General features: G+C 40.1%; 1 protein-coding gene across 2 annotated transcripts in view; it reads left to right on the plus strand.

Annotated features, from left to right (window-relative positions):
* ADGRE1 (adhesion G protein-coupled receptor E1) overlaps positions 1 to 22,593 on the plus strand; it is a 64,910-nt gene that overhangs the window by 27,842 nt on the left and 14,475 nt on the right. For both annotated transcript variants that reach the window (XM_056822574.1, XM_056822575.1), the window contains exons 12-17: positions 8,024 to 8,223; positions 9,118 to 9,288; positions 10,964 to 11,158; positions 12,344 to 12,579; positions 14,265 to 14,331; positions 17,036 to 17,127. In XM_056822574.1, the coding sequence (XP_056678552.1) occupies positions 8,024 to 8,223; positions 9,118 to 9,288; positions 10,964 to 11,158; positions 12,344 to 12,579; positions 14,265 to 14,331; positions 17,036 to 17,127 (961 nt within the window). The remainder of the gene's footprint in view (positions 1 to 8,023; positions 8,224 to 9,117; positions 9,289 to 10,963; positions 11,159 to 12,343; positions 12,580 to 14,264; positions 14,332 to 17,035; positions 17,128 to 22,593) is intronic.

Consider the following 22,593-nt stretch of genomic DNA (forward strand, 5'->3'; position numbering starts at 1 on the left):
TTTTTAATTTGTTCTTTTTCTAGGTTTTTTTTTTAGTTGCATGCCCAATTCACGAATCTACCTTTTCTCTTTTATTGATATAAGCACTCAGGGATATAAATTTTCCCCTGAGTACTGCTTTGGCTATATCCCATAAGTTTTGATATATTGTCTCCTTATTGTCAGTCTTTTCATTGAAATTGGTGATTGTTTCTATGATTTGTTCTTTGATCCACTTGTTTTGAAGAATTTGATTATTTCATTTCTAATTAATTTTTAATTTGCCTTTCCACAAACCCTTACACATTATAATTTTATGGCATTTTAATCTGAAAAACTTTCATTTATTATTTTTGCTTTTCTGCATTTGGTTGTGAAGTTTTTAATGCCCTTGTACAGGGTCAATTTTTGTATATGGACCATATGCTACTGAAAAAAGGTATATTTCTTTTTATCCTTCAATATTCTCCAGATATCTATTAAATCTAACTTTTCTAAAATTTCATTTACTTCCTTTACCTCTTTCTTATTTACATTTTTGTTAGATATATCTAGTTCTGATAGGAGAAGGTTAAGGTCCCCCACTAGTATAGCTTTATTGTCTATTTCCTCCTTAAGTTCCTTTAGTTTCTCCTTTAGAAATCTGGATGCTATACCATTTGGTGTATATATGTTAAGTACTGAGATTGCTTTATTGTCTATACTGCCTCTTATCAAGATGTAATTACTTTCCTTATCTCTTTTCATCAGATCTGTTTTTACTTTAGCTTTGTCCAAGATCATGATTTCTACCCCTGATTTTTTGCCTCAGTTAAAGCCCAATAGACTCTAGGTTCTTACTTTTACTCTGTGTGTGTCTACCTGCCTCAGATTTATTTCTTGTAAACAACATATGGTAGGATTCTGGTTTTTTAGTTCATCCCATTTATTTTCATAATTATAATTACCATCTGTGAATTCTCCTCCATCTTGATTTCCTCTTTTATTCCTGCCCTTTCTCTTTCTACTCTTTCTCTTCATACCAGTGTTTTGCTTTTAATCACTCCCTGCATACCCCATCCCTTATATTACTCACCTTCCCACCATCAGCCTTCTTATTCCCTTACTACTTCTCTATAGAGTCTTTTAATCACACTGCCCCCAACTTCTCCCTCCCTTATATTACTCCCATCTACACCATCCCCTTTCATATTCCCTTTCTACTTCTTTATAAGGTAAGACAGGATTCTATACCCCAATGAATCTGGCTACTCTTCGCTCTCTGAGCCAATTCCAGTAAGAGTAAGGTTTAAGAACTACCCATCACCACCTTCATTCTCTCCTCTACTATAATAGTTTTTTTCCACCTACCTCTCTTTATGTGATATAGTTTACCCCATTTTGCTTCTCACTTCCCATTTCTCTTAGTGCAATTCATTTTTTCACCCTTAGATTTAAAAAAATCATCCTAAACAGCTTACTACTATGCCTTCTGGCGATGTATACTTCTAACTACTGTGATAATTATAACAATTTTTAAGAGTTAAAGATATCATTATTCCATATAGACATACAAACAACTTGACCTTATTGTAGCCCTTGTATTTGGATATCAATTTTGCCGTTTAAGTATGGTCTTTTCTTTAGGAATGCTTGGAAATCTTCTATTTTATTAAATATTCATATCTCCCCCTGAAAGAATATAGTCAGTTTTGATGGATACGTGATTCTTGGTTATAAAGCCAGTTTCCTTGCCTTCTGGAATATCATCTTCCAAGCCTTCTGTTCCTTCAATGTGGAAGCTGCCAGATCCTGTGTAATCATGACTAGGGCTCCAGGAAGGTATGGAAGGATTATTAGAGTGGTTTCAGCTTTTGCTGCTACTAAGCTGCCATCTTTGCTTTGCCCCTGACTAGTCTTTTATTGTTCAGTTGTTTTCAATTGTGTCTGATTCTTTCTGATCCTATTTGGGGTTTTCTTAGCAAAGATAGTGGAGGGGTTTACCACTTCCTTCTCCAGCTCATTTTACTGATTAGGAAATTGAGGCAAACAAGTTTAAGTCACTTGCCCAGAGTCACATAGCTAGTAAGTATCTGAGGCCAGATCTGAACTCAGGAGGATGAGTCTTCTTAACTCCAGGCCCAGCATTGACCAGTCTTTAGAGCATGCATAATAATCCACTTGAGTTAACAAGAAGCAGAGAATACCTACCATGTTCTAGGGTTTGGACCCTCATTAACCAGTTCCCCTCCTCTCCCTTGTAAGGGGAAATTTTAGGATTGTGACTTAATCTAAATTTAATTGGTCACCAGGGAAAATCCCAAATAGAATGCCCAAGTCAGTTTGGAAATTTTATGGTGATTTAATTAATATAGAGGGAAGGAATTAAGAAGAAGAGAGGGGGAAAAGGTATAGGATATTTCTGACCTAGCCTGTGCCAGGGGGAGTTTCAAAGATCTCCACCACAAGGTCTTTTCAGAAGATTAGAGGCTTCCTAAGAGGATATTATTTTGGAAGGTAAAGGAGAAAGGACTCAGCCTAAACTCTGAGAGAGCTCAGAGAAGACACCTCACCTGAACTAGGTTACTAAGCTTCTTCCAGTAGTGTATCAAGGACACTCACCACCAAACCCAGACAATAGCTGCCGCCACGTCAAGATGCCAAGATGCTCAGCATGCTGCCGCCAGCCACCTCTCTGTGCAAAGAGGCCAGAGAGAGGAAGTGACGCCAAATATATTGACAATTTTTACATCACTTTCCTGCGTCTCACATGTACCAATGGTAGCTTAAGCTTAACTTAGGACAGCCCAGGGGTCTGTCAGTTGTTTCTGATTTGTCATTTGCTAGCACATATCTGTCATAGGCCATCCTTCTCAATACTTGGTCCTTAAGTAGGGGTGTAGACATCCCTATTTTGTTAGACTAAGCAGGGTGGAATAAATCTAAAATTCACAATCCCCTCTGATGATGATTGGGAGACTAGTCTCCCCAATTGATCACTAAATATAATTATCCTGCACCTCCAAATTTTCTAACTGCAGGTGCATACAAAATTTCACCTTCTAAGAGGAAACTATAATAGTTAGATAGAAGAGGGAAATAGAAGAAAGACAGACAGGAAAACCAATGTTTGCTGGGCACATTGAAAAAAAACAATTAGGGGGTAGTCCCCTTTTGGCATAAGAGTATACATTCAAATAAATGTTCAATCAAACTTCAGTTCAATTAACTACACCCAAAGTTCGTTCTGGATCTTCTTGATATAGTGTAGATTTTCTGGCATCTTTCTGCAACTATTCATTCTCTGGATTTAGGAGTTAGCAAGCTTCTTTCCTTGAGGATCTTTCTTGAATAAAATTTCAAAATCTTGGATTTTTAATAAAAGATACCTGTTACTAACAGATAAAGAAACAGGACCAGAGGAATGACTTGTTTAGGACCTCACATTTAATAAATGACAACCAAACGTAGAACCTCAGCCTTCCTGTCTCTAAGTCTTCTGGCTTTAGCCATTCAGTCACATTGTCTCTGACTGGTGGTCATCTTTAAAGGGTCACACAGAAAAAATGTAGAACTGGGACATTCTGGTATTCCTGAACCTAAGGCCAATGTTCTGTTTATGATGACATGTTTATTTATTTTTTGTGTGTGGATTGAAGTCCTGGAGACCACAGTTTTCTACCTGATCATCCTAGCTTTAATTTCTAAGGTTCATAACAGAATGAGTATAGCATATAACCAACCCTTACTTTTGGCCTTAGAGTCAATACTAATTATTGATTCTAAGACGGAGGAGTAGTAATGGAATTGACAACTGAAGTTAAGTGACTTGCTCAGGGTTGCACAGCTTGGAAGTATCTGAGACCTGATTTGAACCTAAAACTTCCTGTTTCCAGCCCTGACACTTCATCCACTGAATCACCTAGTGGCCCCCATAACACATTGTCTTCCATTTGAACCTTACATGAATTCCAGGAAAGAGTTAGTGCAAATTTCATTATCCCTACTTGGTAGATAAAGATCAGGGAGATGAAAGGACTGCCTCTGAGTCAGGATGAATAAGTAGCTAAATCAGTATCTGTTCTTGATCCCAAAGCTTGTGCTTTTCCCATTATGCTACCCTCTCTGAGGCCAAGGATACCAGTCCCTCCTGGTCAAAGCAAAGTATCTCTGGTCCCACAGATTGATGGAATACTGGAGACCTGGTATGGCCAAAGGCACTACAGGGGTGGTTTTAGTGGCAGAGTTAAATGTGTGTGTTGGGAGAACATTGTTCAGAGCCAGGTTGAAGGTACAATTACATATGCAAATAAGAGTGTCTAATTCAATGTATTCTCTATGGTGGCTAGTGTGAACTTTAGATTACTCCACCCTACTTAGTCTAACAAAAACAGGAATGTCTACACCCCTACTTAAGGATTAAGTATTTAGGAGGATGGCCTATGATAGACATGTGCTAGCAAATGACAAATCAGAAACAACTGACAGACCCCTGGGCTGTCCTAAGTCAAGCTTAGCCAAATACCATTGGTACATGTGAGACGCAGGAAAGTGATGTAAAAACCGTCTATATATTTCATGTCACTTCCTCTCTCTGACCCCTTGGGTGGTGGAGAGGTGGCTGATGGAGCGTGCTGAGTGTTTCAGCATCTTAGGTGGTGGCTGCTATTGTCCGGGTTTAGCGTTGAGTTTTTCTTGATACCAATCTGGAGGAAGCTGAGTAGCCTAGTTCAGGTGAGGCATCTTTACTGAGCTCTATCAGAGTTTAGGCTTATTCTTTCTCCTTTATCTTCCAAACACTATCCTCTTTAAAAAGTCACTAATCTTCTTTAGAGACCTCGTGGTGAAGGACTTTGAACTCCCCCTGGCACAGGCCAGGTGGGAGAAATCCTACCCCTTTCCCCTCTCCCTTCTCCTTAATTCCTTCCCTCTATATTAATTAAACCACCATAAATTTAAAAACTGACTTGGGTATTTCATTTGGGATATTCCCTGGTGACCAAAATTAATTTAGATTAGATCACAACCCTAAAATTATCCTTACACTAGGAACATGAGACCAAGCTCCCTTAGGCTATTCTGATGGTGGTTAACAGGGGTGGTCAGGGCAGGTTTTCCAAGACACTATCAGAATCCACCTATGAATGGAAAAGGAAGGCAAGCACCATAAAACTAGGGTGATTGATATTAATGGCTTTATCATCTCATTAGTCTTTTTAGGACAGATTAGAAAAGCAAATGAAGAAGGAAAACAGTGGGATGGAGGAGGAAGTAAGGAGAGTATTTCATTCAAAAAACCTCCAAAATTAAAATGAACAAAATGGTAATTTTATTAATATAACAAAATAAGTTTAATAAGTAATAAATGTTTAGCTACTTATATTAATTAATATTTATATAATCTTTCAATAAATAAAAATAATATTTTATTAATTTTATTTCCACATATTAGTCACTTTATAACATGGTGACTTCTCCCCCAAGTACCTAAGGGAGTACCTTTACCAAACTGGCCTTAAACTGTTGTTTCCATGTGCCAGGAATATGCTCCTTTTAAAAAAAATTAATTAATTAAAAAACCAAAAACCTCTTACCTTCCATCTTAGAACTATGTATTGGTTCCAAGGCAGAAGAGTGTTAGAGGCTAGGCAATGGGGTTTAAGTGACTTGCCCAGGGTTATACAGCTAGTAAGTGTCTGAGACCAGATTTGAACCCAGGACCTCCTATAATGTGCTCCTTTTTTTTTTATCATTGCCTCTTCTTCACAGATTAGTTCCAGTGCCATCTTTGATGATGTCTTTTAAAACACAGCTTTTGAAGCAGCTAGGTGATGCGTTTATACAGAGTGCTGGGTCTGGAGACAGGAAGACCTGAGTTCAAATCTAAAATAAAAACAAAACAAAACAACACACATCCTATATGTGTGACCTGGGCATATCACTTAATCTCTGTTTATTCAATTTCCTCAACTCTAAAATGGGGAAATTAATAGCACCTACTTCCCATGGTTATTGTGAAGATCAGCTGAGATAATATTTGTAAAGTGCTTGGCACACAGTGGGTGCTATATAAATGCTGTTATTATTAGTATTAGTTATATCCCTAGTTGTCATTGCTTCTCTCTCCTCTCTCCTCAAATGATCATGAATGTAAAGATCTGTTTACTTATATTCCCTCAGTGAAATGTAAGTTACTTCAGACAATCAATTACTTAAGAAGAACTGATTAAATTCTTACTATGTGTCTGACACTGGGTTACATCCTGGAGATACAAAGACTAGAGTGAAGTGGTTCCTGCCCTCAAAAAGCTTATAATGGGAGAGACAATAGGAATATAAATAGTTACATTCAAAATGGATACAAAATAATTTTGGGAGAGAAAACACAAGCATCCAAGGGAAACCAGGAAAGGTTTCATTCATACAAGAGGTACTGCTTGAGCTGAGTCTTTAAAGAAACAAGGGGTCATAAGAGCTTCTTGGGACTATTTACTTTTGCCTCACTAGTCCCAGTGCTTAGCTATATTCCCAGAAAGCAGTGGAGCATAATAAATGCTTGTTGGATTCTCACAAAAAGTTCTTTTTAAAAACTATATTTATTTATTTTAAAATATTTTCTCCTGGATACATGATTCATATTTTCTCCCACCCTTCTTCTCTCCACCCCTCCCAGAGCTGACAATCAATTCCACTGGGTTATACATGGATTGTCTCTTGATGCCTATTTCCATATTATTCATTACTGTAATAGAGTCATCTTTTAAAACCAACCCCCCAAATCACATACCCATATAAACAAGTCTCAGAAAAAGTTCTGTGAAACCCCCTAACTGAATGGCTCTGGCCAAGAAGGATCATTATTTTCCATTTGGGGTACTTACTGATGAACAGAAATGAGGCCCAAGGGATATAACTTTAGCCATTTGGAACCCGCATTGTTGGTGGCATTTTCCATGAGTCTTGTGGCCTTTTGAAATTGCTTTCCTTGGCATATTTGCAGTCATTGTGAATACTGTTTTCTCCTGGTTAGACTTTCTTTGTTCATAGCAATTCATATAATATTTTCCACATTTCTCTCAATCTACATACTCATTGTTCCTCGTGGCCCATTAATATTCCATTATATTCATAATGTACCATCATTCATGCAGTCATTCCTTGGCCCAAAGTCTGTTTATGCTTTTTGTTTTTACAGATAATGTTGTTATGCACTCCTGATTAACTGGGAAATTAAGGTGGGGCTAGGATCAGGAACTGGGATCAGGTTCTGGAGGGTCTTAGGAAAGAGTATGACAGAGGGTGCAATTGTGTGTTAGTAATATTTTTATATGCATAGTTTCTTCCTTTCTGGCACTCAGAGAAGTGTATTTAATTAAAAAATATTTTAAAATTCTGAGTTAATTCTCATCAACAACCAACAACCAAGATTCATAAAATGCTACATGGAAGGCTATGTGTAAAATCTTTTTTTTTTCTTTTAGAATATTTTTCCATGGTTACCTGATTTATGATTCCCTTTCTCCCTCCTCCTGAAGCTGGCAAGTGTAAAGTCTTGATTTAAAAAGTCAGTTATGTGGCCTGAGACATTTCCTAGCTGTGTGGTCCTGGGCAAGTCACTTAACCCCCATTGCCTATCTGTTACCACTCTTCTGTCTTGGAACCAATACAAAACATTGATTTTAAGATGGAAGGTGAGGTCTTGAAAAAAACAAACAAAAAAACAAACAGATATATCCCAGGCTCTGCTCTTAAGGAGTTGACATATAACTGGGGCAGCTAGGTGTTGCAATGGATAGAGTGCCAGGATTGAAATTGGGAAGACCCGAGTTGAAACCCAGTCTCAGACACATCCTTGCTGTGGGACTCTGGTCAAATCATTTAATCTATTTGTCTTTGTTTCCTTATCTGTAAAATGAGGACAATAGCCTTAACTTTCCAAATAAGAACATATTTGTAAAGCACTTGGCGCACAGTGTGTGGCACATAGTAAGCTCTATATAAATGCTATTATTATTATTATTATTATTTATTGGGGAATTTCCTCATGGAATGTTGTTATCAACAGATGTCAACGGAGTAGCTTTTGTATCTTTCCTGGGCATGGAGTCCATTTTGAATGAAGCCTTTTTCTACAATCCAGAGCCTAACATGATCAGAAAGTCTCAGAAACTCTGGATAAATTCTCGAGTTGTAGGGGGGATCATCACTGGATCCAAGAAAGATAACTTGTCCAATCCAGTCTTCTATACATTGGAGAACATCCAGGCAAGTACAGTTGTCTCCATCCTTGAACTGAACCTCTTGTGACCCCTCCTAAGTGTCCTTCATAAATAATTGTTAGGTTGTCTCTGCTCATTGGTCAGCCCATAAGTATGTACTGAGTGACACCTTAGAGAGGTTACTAGGTGAGGTCATTGGGACTTTTCCCTAGGACATCACATCTAGAGGATGCTGATAACGTGTAATTCTTCAGCATTTAGGAATAACAGAATTTAATAACTAGTTGAAATAGGAAGCTACTTGATGGTGGCCCTTGTTGAGGCCTTCTCTTGCCCCACTTTCTTCTGTTCTCCCTATGTGATAACCTTGCATCGGTACCCCAGTGTTTTTGTCTCCTCCCCCCTTGTAGTCTCATCCCCTGACTTACCTGAGGACACACTCCGTCCGAAGCATGGTTTGTGGTACTTGCCCCAGACACAAAAATTCCTGGCCACACAAGGCCATGACAGTTGACATTTCCCTCAGATACTACCAAGATTTGTAGTTTCCCTTTCAGTTTTAATAGTGGCAGGAGATGTGTTGTGTATAGAGATACCAATACTTCATTTCTACCACATCTCCTGCTCCTCACACTCCAATTACCTTTTGTTGTCATTCGCAAGAACTCCTATTACTTGAGTCCTTTACAAAGTGATTTATGTATAATAGTCCTATATGGGACATTGGTATCATTTCACAGATGAAAAGAGGGAGATCCTTTGAAGGAAACAGATCAGCTGTAGTCATAGCTCTCTGGTGACAGATCCAAGATTCACACCCAGTTTTTCTGACTCAAGATCAGATTTCCTCCCTCTCTATCACCCTACTTTTGACATTAACACTGATTACATCAACGGTGAATTATCTGGGGGGGGGGTGTTACACCTTATGATTTTACAGCCAAAGAAGAAGTTGGACACAAGCATCTGCGTCTCCTGGGACCCCGAAATTGAGGGTGGGCGGTGGACGCCCACAGGCTGTATGATGTTAGACTCCACTGAGACACATACCATGTGCAGTTGCAATCGCTTGGCCAACATGGCTATTATCATGGCATCTGGGAAGATCACGGTCAGTGGACAGGATGGTGGGATGAACTTAAGGGCTTCTTATCATAGAGAACTTATGTTTACTGATCAAACAAAGTCAACCAAGAATTTACAGTGATTTACTCACTCATTAATTTATTTGACAACATTTTATTAAATACCACCTGTAGGAAGGCAGATGACTGGGATGGGGACTTAGGGAGATGCATGAGGGTCCCTGCCCTCATGAAGCTTCTAGTCTAGAAAAGCCTAAAAACAGAAGTACAGATAAAATGATACACAAATTTGGCTTGCTTCAAATTCTTAACTGTATCAAAATCCCAGGTGAGATCTTAGTGAAGGGGGAAAGGTATCAAGCTACCAAGGGGGAACCAGAGAAAGTTTCCTGGAGGAGTTAGCATTTGGTGGGCTTTACAGAATGAAAGGGTAAAAAAAAACAGATTAAAAAGGTGTAGGGAAGACATCCCAGGAAAAAAGAACAATCAGATCCAAAGCAAGGACACTTGAAATTGTAGGTCATGATTTGAGGACAGAGAGTAAGCCAATTTGAACTGACCATAGAGAGCATGGAAAGGAATAATGCAAGATAAGGCTGAGAAGGTAGAATGGTGCCAAGTTGTAGAGGGCCTTGAATACCAGGCTTAAGAGTTTGAACTTCAATTGTTGGCCATAAGAAGTCCTTAAACATTTTTGAGGAGGGGAATGAAATAGCCAGCTCTGCATGGGAGCAAGATTCTTCCAGGAGTGCTGTAAAGGGGGCATTGGAGAGTATGGAGAAAGGGAATCCTGTTAAGGAATTTACTACAACCCCCTAGGTGGGTGATATCAAAGACCAGGGTGGAGTGGTGGCAGTAAGAATTATGAAGGATGCTTGGGTGGAGGATGAGAAACAGATGGTTGAGTAAAGGAGTAACTGATTTGATGTGGGTGGGGTGATAGGGTCTGTCTGGTGATACAAAAGAATCATAAAACCAAGTCCTTATCTTCAAGGAGCTTAGGATCTAATTGGAAGACAAATTATAAATACATCAATAGAAAATGAATGACACATGGTCACAGGGACCAAATAGGACAGATGTTCCAGGCAACTAGGTGGTACAGTGGGTAGAGCACTGGGTCTAGAGTTAGGGAGACCTGAGATCATATCTAGCCTTAGATACTTACTAGTTATGACCTTGGGCAAGTCACAGCCTTCTTTACCTCAGTTCCTCTTTTGTAAAATGAACTGGAAAAGAAAATAGTAATCAATTCATTTTCTTTGCTAAGAAAACCCCAAATGGTGTCACAGTCGGATACAACTAAAAATGATGAAATGACAAAGGACAGATGTTCAAGGCTGTAGGAACTCAGAGGAGGGAGATCCTTTTGGGTTGGTGTGGTCAAGGGAGGTTTGCTGGGAGAGGTAAGCCTTGAAGAATGGATGAGATTTGGAGGGGATAGAGATGAGAGGGGAATGGTATGAGAAAGGGACTCTTTAGGGAAGTGACTTTCCAGGGTGATAAAGGGGGAAACGAGTTTCAATGGTGTATTCCCAATTTAGGACCCTCATGTGATCTAGATTCTCAGCTTATGGTTTGGCACAGGAGGGCACTTTCCTAAGGACAGGGGTAGGGATAGACCATGAACCCTGAAGGTCCTTTTCCATAAGATGCCTATAAAGTTAGTGCTCAGCACTCTCTGGATCACCTTCCTTGCAGATGGATTTTGCCTTGTCTCTGATAAGCCACGTGGGGTTGATTCTTTCACTGCTGTGTCTTGCCATGGCCATTGCCACTTTTCTACTGTGCCGTTCCATCCAGAATCGCAACACCACCCTCCACCTACACTTGTGTGTCTGCCTCTTCCTGGCCAAGCTCCTCTTCCTCATAGGAGCAGACAAGACAGAGAACAAGGTATGCCTTCCCATCCTGTGACATATGACCCTATAGCCATTCTTTTGGTCTGCCCTTTCCCTGCTCCCCATTCTCACATTATACAGCCTCTCTCTTTTTACTTAAGGCCACAGGGAAATATAGAGACAGCATGATGCAATGGATGGAGCACTGGACTTGGAATCAGAGGAACTGGATTCAAATCTTACCTTAGACATTTACTGACTTTATGACCTTAAGCAAGTACTTAACCTCTATGTGCCTCAGCTTCTTCATTTGCAAAATGTGGAGGTTGGAACTTGTTGGCCTCCAAGGTCTCTTCCACTCCTAAATCAATGATCCTATGAAATAATGAGTCTCTTGCCATTGCATCATAGTGGCACAGCTGAGTGTGATAAAAGTATAGAAAGGTTAGAGAAATCAGCTGAGCTCTCTTCATGGCCAACATGGATTAATTCTGGGGGGTCAGGTAATCTGGGCGACTCACCCTTTGTGTTTGTGCCTGGCTTTGTGTTCTCCAACTTCTGTGTGTCTGAGCAAAGTCTGGTTCTTTGGACTATGCTTTTTGAGCTCTTAGGAATAGTATATACATTTGAAAAAGCCCTAGATAATGATCTCCAAAGACCTGCATTCAAATTCTGGCTCACTTATATACTCTTTCTATGACTGGGTCAGTTAGTCTGTCTTTCCAAGCCTCAGTTTCCTAATTTCTAAATCAAGGGATCCAAACTATATAACTGCTAGATGTTTCTTCTGACTCTAAATGCTCTGACCAGAAAGTCCCATCAGAGCTGTGATCCCATCTAGAACTAAAGATTCTATGGCCCCATGATCCTATGGCAAAGGCTAGTGATGGGCTCAGCTTGTGACCACATCTTCTAAGTGGCTTCATCTTTTCTTAGGAGGCTCAGCTGTGTCAGGGGGAACTTACCATTCTTCTGACCCAGCCCAGAAAAACTACTGGCCAGACATACCAAACCTAGAACATCCCTTTCCCAGCTCTCTGGCTCCTAGAGGCACTTTGTTCTCAAGGTCACTTGTTTATTTGGCTGCACCAAGAGGTCCCAGACAGGGCATCTTCCACTGTGACCCAGTGAAGGCAGTGAAGGACACCTTGCCTTCCAAGGCCATGTGAAAGCTCCTTCCTCCTCTCTCCCCTTGCTGTGGCACACCCAGGGGAGGTGAGATGATCTCCTTTCTTTGCAGACAGTGTGTGCGGTCATTGCTGGCCTGCTGCACTACCTCTTCCTGGCCTGCTTTGCCTGGATGCTGGTGGAGGCTGTGATGCTCTTCCTAATGGTCAGGAACCTCAAGGTTGTGAACTACTTTAGTTCCCGCAATATCAAGATGCCCCATCTCTGTGCCTTTGGCTACGGTCTTCCAGGGCTGATTGTGGCTGTGGCTGCTGGGATCCAATGGGAAGGCTACGGGATGCATAACCGGTGAGTGAGAGGAAGGGTGGTGTGCTGTGGCGGGAGGAACCCTGGACCAGGGAGGCAGCAATCTGAGGTTCAGATCTGGTCTCCATTGCTTACTCTTCCTGGGTGGTGAGAATTCTCTCCAATCTCTTGGCCACAGATTCCTCCTCTATTCTTAGGCTCGAACTAGCTTAGAGCTAAGCTCTGACCTCATTATATTCAGTGTTTTAACATCCTTTCCACCTTTAATATGGTATGTCCCAAGATCCCTTCCACTTCTATTGTATGTTCTAAGGTTCCTTCCACTACTGATGTTATATGTTCTGAGGTCCTTTTCCTTATATCTGATATTGTGTGTTCTAAGGCTTCTTCCACCTCTGATGTATGCTCCAAGGTCCCCTCTTATTCTGGCAGTATTGCTTGGGGTGCCTGGTAGGTATTTAGCCTAGAACAGGGGAGGATTTAGTGGGAGACATGATATTTGAAGGACTGTCATATGAAAGCAGGACTAGACTTGTTCTGCTTGGTCCCAAGGGGCAAAACTAGGAGAGAGGGAGGGAGAAGGCTATAGAGAGAAAGGACTAGACTAAAAGTCTAGAAAAAGTCCTAACAATTAGAGCTGATCCTAAAAGGGATGAGCTTTTTCTTCCAAAAGTCAGAGGACTTGGATAAGGTCTTGTGATCTATGTTAGAAGACAAAATTCTTGCTCCACCCTGAATTGGGTTGAATGCACTCTGAGATCTCTGGGATTTATATTTTTTTTTAGTTCTATCATTTTATGTCCTGAATCCTACAGACTCTTCTAGTGCTAACCCATGTTATAAAAGCTCTTTCTCCTTTGCCAGGAGTTTTAAACCAAGGCCTGTGAACTTAAAAAAAATATATACTTAACTTGTGTGTTGGTTCTAAGGGTGAAGAGTAGTAAGAGCTAGGCAATGAAGGTTAAATGACTTGCCCAGGGTCACACAGTTAGGAAGTGTCTGAGGTCAGGTCTGAACCTAGCTCTCAATCCACTGACTGCCAGCCTCCCTGTGAACTTATTTTTTAAAAATATTTTTATAACTATATTCCAATGAAATTAGTTCCTTATGTATTTTATTTTCCATGCTTACAGATATTATTAGGGCAGTTAAGTGGCATAGCACTTAGGCTCCCCAGCCTGGAATTAGAAAGACTGGAGTTTAAATCTTGTCTCAGACACTTACTAGCTGTGTAATTGTATAATCCTGGCCAAGTAACCTAATCCTATTTGCCTCAGTTTCCCCATATGTCAAATCAACTGGAAAAGAAAATGGCAACCACTTGCCAAGAAAAGTCCAAATGGGGTCAAAAGGAGTTGGACACGATTGAAACAACTGAAAAACAACCACAAAAAGGCATTATTCTTATAAGGGGCCCAAAGATCCTCAGATCTAAGCCTCTTTCTACTTCTAAAATTCTCTGTTCAAAGATCCCTTCCAGCTTTGACATTCCCTATTCTTAGGGCCCTTCCAGCTGTGACAGTCTGTGTGTTCCGTGTTCTAAGGGACTTTCTAGTTGGGACATCTCATGAGACTTTCCTCAGATCCTGCCTCTCCAGATCAATTATTACCTAGAAAACACAACTGTTACTTCAAGGATGGAGCCGGCCAGGCAGGACTGGATTGTTTCACCCCAACCTCATGACTGACTCACTAGTAAATGCTGACTTTCATTTGTCCTTCCAAAGCTGCTGGCTGAACACAGACACAGGGTTCGCCTGGAGTTTCCTGGGACCTGTTTGCATAATAATAACGGTACGTGAGTCCCTGGTAGAAGTGCCTTTCTGGGGAGGCTTGGAAAGTGGACCAGGAATTCAGCCTGAGCCTTGGTGATCCATTTCAGCGTGAGAGTTTGGGAGCTGAGCTAGCCTTATGCATTGGCAGGTGGTGGTGGTGGTGGTGGGGGTTTCTGGCCAAGTGGCCTGATTCCAGGGCTCCCAAAATGGGGTCTCTTCCATTATCTCCTGGTGCCACATGGTTAGAAATTCTTGTTATTTTTTATTTTTAAGACTGGGTCTCCATCTCTCATCCTGGATGGAAGTACAGGGGCTGCTGCTGAATCAGTCCCCACTCTGAATGGCACCAAGGCTTGGAGCTGCTCTGTTTTCTGAGCTTGGCTCTCCCTCCCCATTCCCAAAGGTCTCTTCAAAGCAATGCCAGTCTTAGAGTGGGCATCTATTTGGCTGACGTCGGCCTCCATCTCTTACTTCAGCTCAGAGCTCCTGAGTTCAAGAGATCGGCCAATCCCAGCCTTCCCTAGGTCGCAGGGATTATGGGTATGGGCCACTAGGACTGGCTAGTAGTTCATTCTATAAAGGATTTCAAGGAGACAAGAAAATGATCTTCAAGTATTTGGAGGGGAATCAAATGCAAAGGGCTTCATACTTATTCTGCTTGACCCCAGAGAATAGAATTTGGAACAAAGGGGAGAAGTTGGCAGATTTATGTTCAATGTAAGGAAAAAGATTTTCAGAATTAGAATTATCCCAAAGTGGAATGGGCTGCATTGGGACATAGATTTTCTCCATACTAGGGGTGTTCACAATAAGGATGAGTGCATCAGATATATTGTAGAGGGATTTTTGTTCAGGTAGATTGAATCCATTACAGTTTTTAAAACCCTTACCTTCTGTCTTAGAATCAATACCAGGAAGAAGAGCGATAAGAGCTAAGCATTTGGGGTTAAGTGACTTGCCCAGGGTCATACTGCCAGGAAGTGTTTGAGGCCAGGAAGACTAGTTAAATTTTGAGATCACCTTATAATTGTCAGATTTTACAAGTGAGATGATCAGATGATCAAACCTGATGGCAGGTTTGGATGGAAGATGTACAGAGATCAGAAAACTCTGGGTACCTACTGAGTAAGAGAGAACATACTACTGAATGGGCAGTTGGGGAAGCAACAAAGGTCAAGGGATGTGGCTCATGAAAAAAAAATATTTTTAAATCTGTTTCTAACTTTGCCTTTGGATAGCCTGGGGAGTGGTGAACTTCAAGATGAAACTGGCGATGTACCATTAGCTAGTTCTTCTGGCACTTATTAAGAGTCATTGCATCCCTGATACTAGTTGTATGACCATGGACAAGTCCCTCTTCCTCTTTGAGCCTCAGTTTCAGCATCTGTAAAATGAGGAGAGTAAGACATACTATAAATTTCACAGGGCTATTGTGAAGGAAGTGCTCTATAAACCTATAAGTGCAATACAAACTGATTATTGTTAATTATTGGAGGATTATGTTTCATTATAGACGTATACCTCCTGGTGAATTGGGATAGTGAATGTGAGTACAGGATATTTATACTAAAATGTCTAGATCTGAAACTCAGGGGAAGATCAGTATGAAATTTTTAGTGGACTGTTTTTTTTTTTTTAATAAATAAGTCCTGACATAGTTAGACAGCACAGTAGATAGAGCACCAGACCTGGAGTCAGGAGGTCCTGGGTTCATATCTGACCTCAGATAATCCCTAGTTATGTGACCCTGGGTAAGTCACTTAACCCCCATTCCTTAGCTCTTACCCCTTTTTTGTCTTAGAACTGATACTAAGATAGAAGGTAAGGGAAAAGAAGGAAGGAAGGAAGGAAGGAAGGAAGGAAGGAAGAAGGAAGGAAGGAAGGAAGGAAGGAAGGAAGGAAGGAAGGAAGGAAGGAAGGAAGGAAGGAAGGAAGGAAGGAAGGAAGGAAAGAAGGAAGGAAGGAAGGAAGGAAGGAAGGAACGAAGGAACGAAGGAACGAAGGAACGAAGGAACGAAAGAAGGAAGCAGTCCACAAAGGAGTCAATGTCATTTCCAGAATGGTAGAGTAAAAAGAATTTGACTCTGTCACCTGTGTGGCCTAGAGCAAATCAGGTTTTTTCTGGCGCCATGTTATCTTTTATTTGTAAAATAAAGGAGGTTGGACTAGAGCAGTGATGGCAAACCTTTTAGAGGGGTGGGTTATGTAAGAAATGTCCTCAGGCACTTGTGGAGAGGGGGAGGGGAGCAGCCTGGTCCCTTATCCCTTTGGCTTTCTCGTAAGGAACTGGTGAATTCTGTGCTGGAGCAACAGTGCACATGCCTACAGAGAGGGCTCTAAGTTCCCTCTCTGGCATGTGTGCCATAGATTCACCACCATGAGATTAGAGCAAGGGTTCTTCACCTTTTTTATGTCACAGATATCTTTAGCATTCCAATGAAGCCTCTGAATCCCATTTCAGAATCATGCTTCTGAATGTTTGAAATTAAAAGTGCAAGATTACAAAGGAAATTAAATATAGTTATCAAATGTTCTAAAAAACAAGTTCATAGGTTCCAGGTCAAGAACCCCTGAATTAGAATTCCTTCAAGGCCAATTGTGGATGTCCATCTATGATCTTTTATAATTTCTCATGAGAGAGGCCAAGAGAAAACAGGGGTTCTCCAGGCCTTTCCTGCATCCCAGTCTTAGTTCCATGTCCATCTTCTCTGATCTGTTTGTAGATTAATTCAATCCTCCTGACATGGACCCTTTGGATCCTGAGAAAGAAGCTGTCTAGTGTTAATGCTGAAGTGTCCACCCTCAAAGATAGCAGGTGAGTTTAATTAGAGGCCCAGCAAACTAAGTTCTTCTGATGGGAATGAGGCCTAAAATAGGAGTGGTGTGATAGAGGGAATCTTCCTTGATGCCAGAGAGGACTGGAAGGAAAAATCTTTTTTTTTAATTTAAATTTAAATTTTTTATTAAATTTATTTTTTTATTACAACATGCATAAATTTAATATACACTCATTATAACAAGAAAGGTTCTAATGCCCAAATATACTATAGTTAACTGCTGATGTAGACAGGATTAAAAATACTGCTTATATTAATTATCACCAAAACAAAATTATGATAGATGCCTACTTCTCACCTTGAATGTACATGAAACCCTCCCAATTGCTGAGATAAATGGATTTCTTTTGATGTTTCTCAATTTTCCCATTTGCCTTAGTCCTTCTGTCAGAACTACATTTTTTTTTCTTTGATCAGGATTCATTTCCATATTGTTGGTATTTGCACTAGGATGTTCATTCAGAGTCTACATTCCCAGCCAAATCCCCCTCGACTCATGCAATTAAACAGTTGTTTTTCTTTGGTGTTTTTACTCCCACAGTTTTTCCTCTGAATGTGGATAGTGTTCTCTCATACATTCCTCCAGGTTGTTCAGGATCACTGCATGTCCACTAATGGAGAAGTCCATTACATTCGATTGTACCATAGTGTATCAGTCTCTGTGTACAATGTTCTCCTGGGTCTGCTCCTTTCACTCTGCATCACTTCCTGGAGGTTGTTCCAGTCCCCATGGAATTCCTCCAGTTCATTATTCCTTTCAGCACAATAGTATTCCATCACCAACATATACCACAATTTGTTCAGCCATTCCCCAATTGAAGGGCATCCCCTTATTTTCCAATATTTTGCCACCACAAAGAGTACATATATGAATATTCTTGTACAAGTCTTTTTCTGGAAGGAAACATCTTGAATGATTGTCAGTCCAGGGTCCACCCTAGAACATAAGCTTTTAAGTAGTCTCCCTTTATCATATTCCATAAATGGTTGGAGTCATGGGATATTGTAGAACCCGAGTCCTTTAATGGTGTATCTTAAAGATCTTTATAGAATGAATGAACATGAGAAAAGGAATGTATGAAGTGTTTACTAAGTGCCAGGCACTGTTAGACATTGGGGATACAAGCATAAGTAAGGGAGACAGTTCTTGTCTTTAAGGACCAAATATTTTATTGGAAGATGATAAAAAAGGGGAAGTAGAAATGAGGACAGAGGGGAAAAATGAATGTGTGGCAACATGATTTGGAAATGTCTGAGCTGTAGCACACTAGCTTGTTTCCAGGCTAGATATGGTGAAAGCTGACTTCTCAAAGCCAAGGTAAATACAAGCAACTGAGTCTGAGTTTCCATGAGATAAAGAAGAAGCTGATGATCAGAGGGCAAGCAGGATGGTTTAGAAATAGCCATGAAGCTTCAAAATAGCCTGGTTCTGGGCAAAATAAGGTAACAGTTCACCTACCAAAGCTCCCAGGGGCAGAGTTTAATTTCTCCTGAGAGGGTAAAATTGAGAGGAACAGGCTATTCAATGATATACTTGATGCTGAAATAAATGGGGGTCTGGTGAGGCATTAGAAAATTACCACTTTCTGGGTTTTCCAAATCCCTTTGTGGTGCTTTTATTTGGTACCAATTATTAGTGCATATTTTAAACTTTTGTTCTTTTCTCTGAACAAAGGGACAATTTTCTAATTTTGAAGGGAAAGTTGCACAGGTGCTTGTTGGACCAATTATGCCCCACTTGAGTTGGCCCCAGAGATATTTCTGTGGCATTTGGTAGCTTGTGGTTGGACGTTCCTCTTGCTTACTCTGTGTGTTTGGTCATTCTGTGGTCTAGACAGTCTTCTATCCTCCTGACTGAAGCTAAATGTTGGTGCAAAAGCAGATGTATCCTGTTAGCTGAGCTCTTTGAACTCACGCATAAGCTTGACAAATATGTAAATCAGGTATTGGCATTAGTCCCTCCAACCTGCAGCCATGGCCCAATAGTTCTTCTCCAACACATCAACTTTTGCTCAGTAAAAGAGAAAAAGAGCCTGGCTCTCATCTTTTGAGTGTCTTTTCTTCCAGTAACACCTCCCCATTTTATGTTTGGGAAGCTGATTTATTTAACCAAAGCCTAGAATTTTGCATCGAGTATTTACATTTACATTTATTTTTTAATTTCTCCTTACTAGGTACAGCTCCAGTATTCTAGTCTGTTCTTAGATACTATCTCTATCCTCCAACATATTAGCTATCCCTCCCAGCTTTGGGTCAGCTATAAATTGATAAACATTCCTTTTCTTCTTTCATTTGAATTATTGGTAATAATGTTTAAAAAGCACAAGTCCAAGGATGGATTCCTGGGATGCTCTACTTGAGGTCTCCAGCCTAAATTGATACATAAATTACTATTCTTTGGGTCCAGTTATTCAGCCAGTTCAAAACTGGCTAATGTTCTGTACTGTTATGCTTTCTACACCTTTCCATCCTTGTTGGTAAGGATTACATGGAAGACAAATGTTTTGCTGAAAGCTAGGTATATACTATGTCTAGCAGTCATGGGTTGGAGTGATGCTATGTGGGGTTGGTAGAGGGCTGTCATTCCCTCTCACTGGTCCCTACCCTTGTGTGGGTTTCTCCTCAACCATTTCTTCATCTCCTCTCCTCAGACCCGATCTTCTCCCTAGCTACCCTTTTGTTTCCTTCTCTCTGGAAAACTGATTTTCTTTTCAAACTGACAGTAAAAGGGGGGAAAGGCTGTCTTGGACACTCCTCAGGAGTGCATCTTTCTTCCTTTGACCATTTTACTGGATGACCAGTTTCTTGTTGGTACTTATTGATCTAGAGCTATGTTAGGAAACATAGGAAACTCTAGGAAGAGCACAAGAGGCTGATTCTTCCTTAGCAAGTCCTCCAGGTCCTCCTCCCTCCTCTCTCCTGCCATGTGAATAACTTGTTAAGTATTATGTAGCTCCCAGAATTCAGTGATTCCCCTCTTCTTTTCTGTTTTGCTGTTGCATTATTTTACCTTCCACACTCTTGACATAGGATTCAATTTCACTCTGTCTCTTTATATCTGTCTTCTTTGCTTTTTTCTTACAATCTTTCTTCCATTGTTTCAAAGAACACTTAATTCTCTGTGATGACTTAGAGAGTAGAGACGAATCCTTCTAGAGCTTGTGTCTTCTTCTTTGGGAAGGTCATTAGCTGTGGTTTCTGCATAAACACATGTTTGTTACTTGGTCCTAGCAAAAATACAAATGTATTAAAGAGATCATAGAAAAACTCCTTTTTCCTTCCATATTGGCTTGAAATCAACTCCTCAGTCCTTTGTTGTTCTTGATAGCTGCTCTTACGATCAATACTTTGCCTGGAAGAATTAACATAGTATAGTCAAATGTCCATAGCAACACACATTTACTGAGTCCTAAAAGTAAACTGCTTATTCATTCATTCATTCAAAAAGAGGCCATGATGAAATAATCAACAACTTTAGCAGTCGCAGGATACAAAATAAACCCGCATAAGTCATCAGCATTTCTATATATCTCCAACCCATTTCAGAAGCAAGAATTAGAAAGAGGAATTCCACTTAAAATCACCCTAGACAATATGAAATACTTAGGATTCTACCTGCCGAGACAAATACAGGAACTATATGAACACAACTACAAGACACTCTCCACACAATTAAAACTAGATCTAAACAATTGGAGAAGCATTGATTGCTCATGGGTAGGATGAGCTAACATAATAAAAATGACTATCCTGCCCAAATTAATTTACTTATTTAGTGCCATACCCCTTGAACTACCAAAAAACTTTTTTACTCAATTAGAAAAAAACATAACAAAGCTCATTTGGAAGAACAAAAGATCAAGGATATCCAGGGAAATCATGAAAAGAAAATGCAAAGGAAGGAGGACTTGCAGTCCCAGATCTCAAACTATACTATAAAACAGCGGTCATCAAAACAATATGATACTGGCTAAGAGACAGAAAGGAGGATCAGTGGAATAGACTAGGGGTAAATGACCTCAGCAAGACAGTCTATGATAAGCCCAAAGATCCCAGTTTTTGGGACCAAAACCCGCTATTTGATAAAAACTGCTGGGAAAATTGGAAGACATTATGGGAGAGATTAGGAGAGATTAGGTTTGGATCAATATCTCATACCCTATACCAAGGTAAACTCAGAATGGGTGAACGACTTGAATATAAAGAAGGAAACTATAAGCAGATTAGGCAAACACAGAATAGCATACTTGTCAGATCTGTGGGAAAGGAAAGACTTTAAAACCAAGCAAGAGCTAGAAAAAAATCACAAAATGTAAAATCAATAATTTTGATTACATCAAATTAAAAAGTTTTTGTACAAATAAAACTAATGCATCCAAAATTAGAAGGGAAGCAACAAATTGGGAAACAATCTTCATTACAAAAACCTCTGACAAAGGTCTAATTACTCAAATTTATAAAGAACTAAACCAATTGTACAGAAAATCAAGTCATTCTCCAATTGATAAATGGGCAAGGGACATGAATAGGCAATTTTCAGTTAAAGAAATCAAACTGTTAATAAGTACATGAAAAAGTGCTCTAAATCTCTAATAATCAGAGAAATGCAAATCAAAACAACTCTGAGGTATCACCTCACACTTAGCAGATTGGCTAACATGACAGCAAAGGAAAGTAATGAATGCTGGAGGAGGGGGTGTGGCAAAGTTGGGACATTAATTCATTGCTGGTAGAGTGGTGAATTGATCCAACCATTCTGGAGGGAAATTTGGAACTATGCCCAAAGAGCGCTAAAAGACTGTCTGCCCTTTGATCTAGCCATAGAACTGCTGGGTTTGTATCCCAAAGAGATAATAAGGAAAAAGACATGTACACGAATATTCATAGCTGTGCTCTTTGTGGTGGCCAAAAATTGGAAAATGAGGGGATGCCCTTCAATTGGGGAATGGCTGAACAAATTGTGGTATATGTTGGTGATGGAATACTATTGTGCTCAAAGGAATAATGAACTGGAGGAATTCCATGTGAACTCCGGGAATTGATGCAGAGTGAGAGGAGCAGAACCAGGAAAACATTGTGCACAGAGACTGATACACTGTGGTACAATCGAATGTAATGGACTTCTCCATTAGTGGCAATGCAGTGATTCTGAACAACTTGGAGGAATCTAGGAGAAAACCACTATCCACATTCAGAGGAAACACTGTGGGAGTAAAAACACCGAAGAAAAACAACTGCTTGAATACATGGGTCGAAAGGATATAGTTGGGGATGTAGGCTCTAAATGAGTCCTAGTGCATACAACAACATGGAAATAGGTTCTGATCAAGGACACAAGTAATACGCAATGAAATTGCACATCAGCTGCGGGAAGGGTGGGTGGAGGGGAGGGAGGGAAATAGAGTATTATAACAAAAAAAATTAAATTTAAAATTAAATTTAAA

Source organism: Monodelphis domestica, chromosome 3 (assembly GCF_027887165.1).
Source record: "Monodelphis domestica isolate mMonDom1 chromosome 3, mMonDom1.pri, whole genome shotgun sequence".
Lineage (NCBI taxonomy): Eukaryota > Metazoa > Chordata > Mammalia > Didelphimorphia > Didelphidae > Monodelphis > Monodelphis domestica.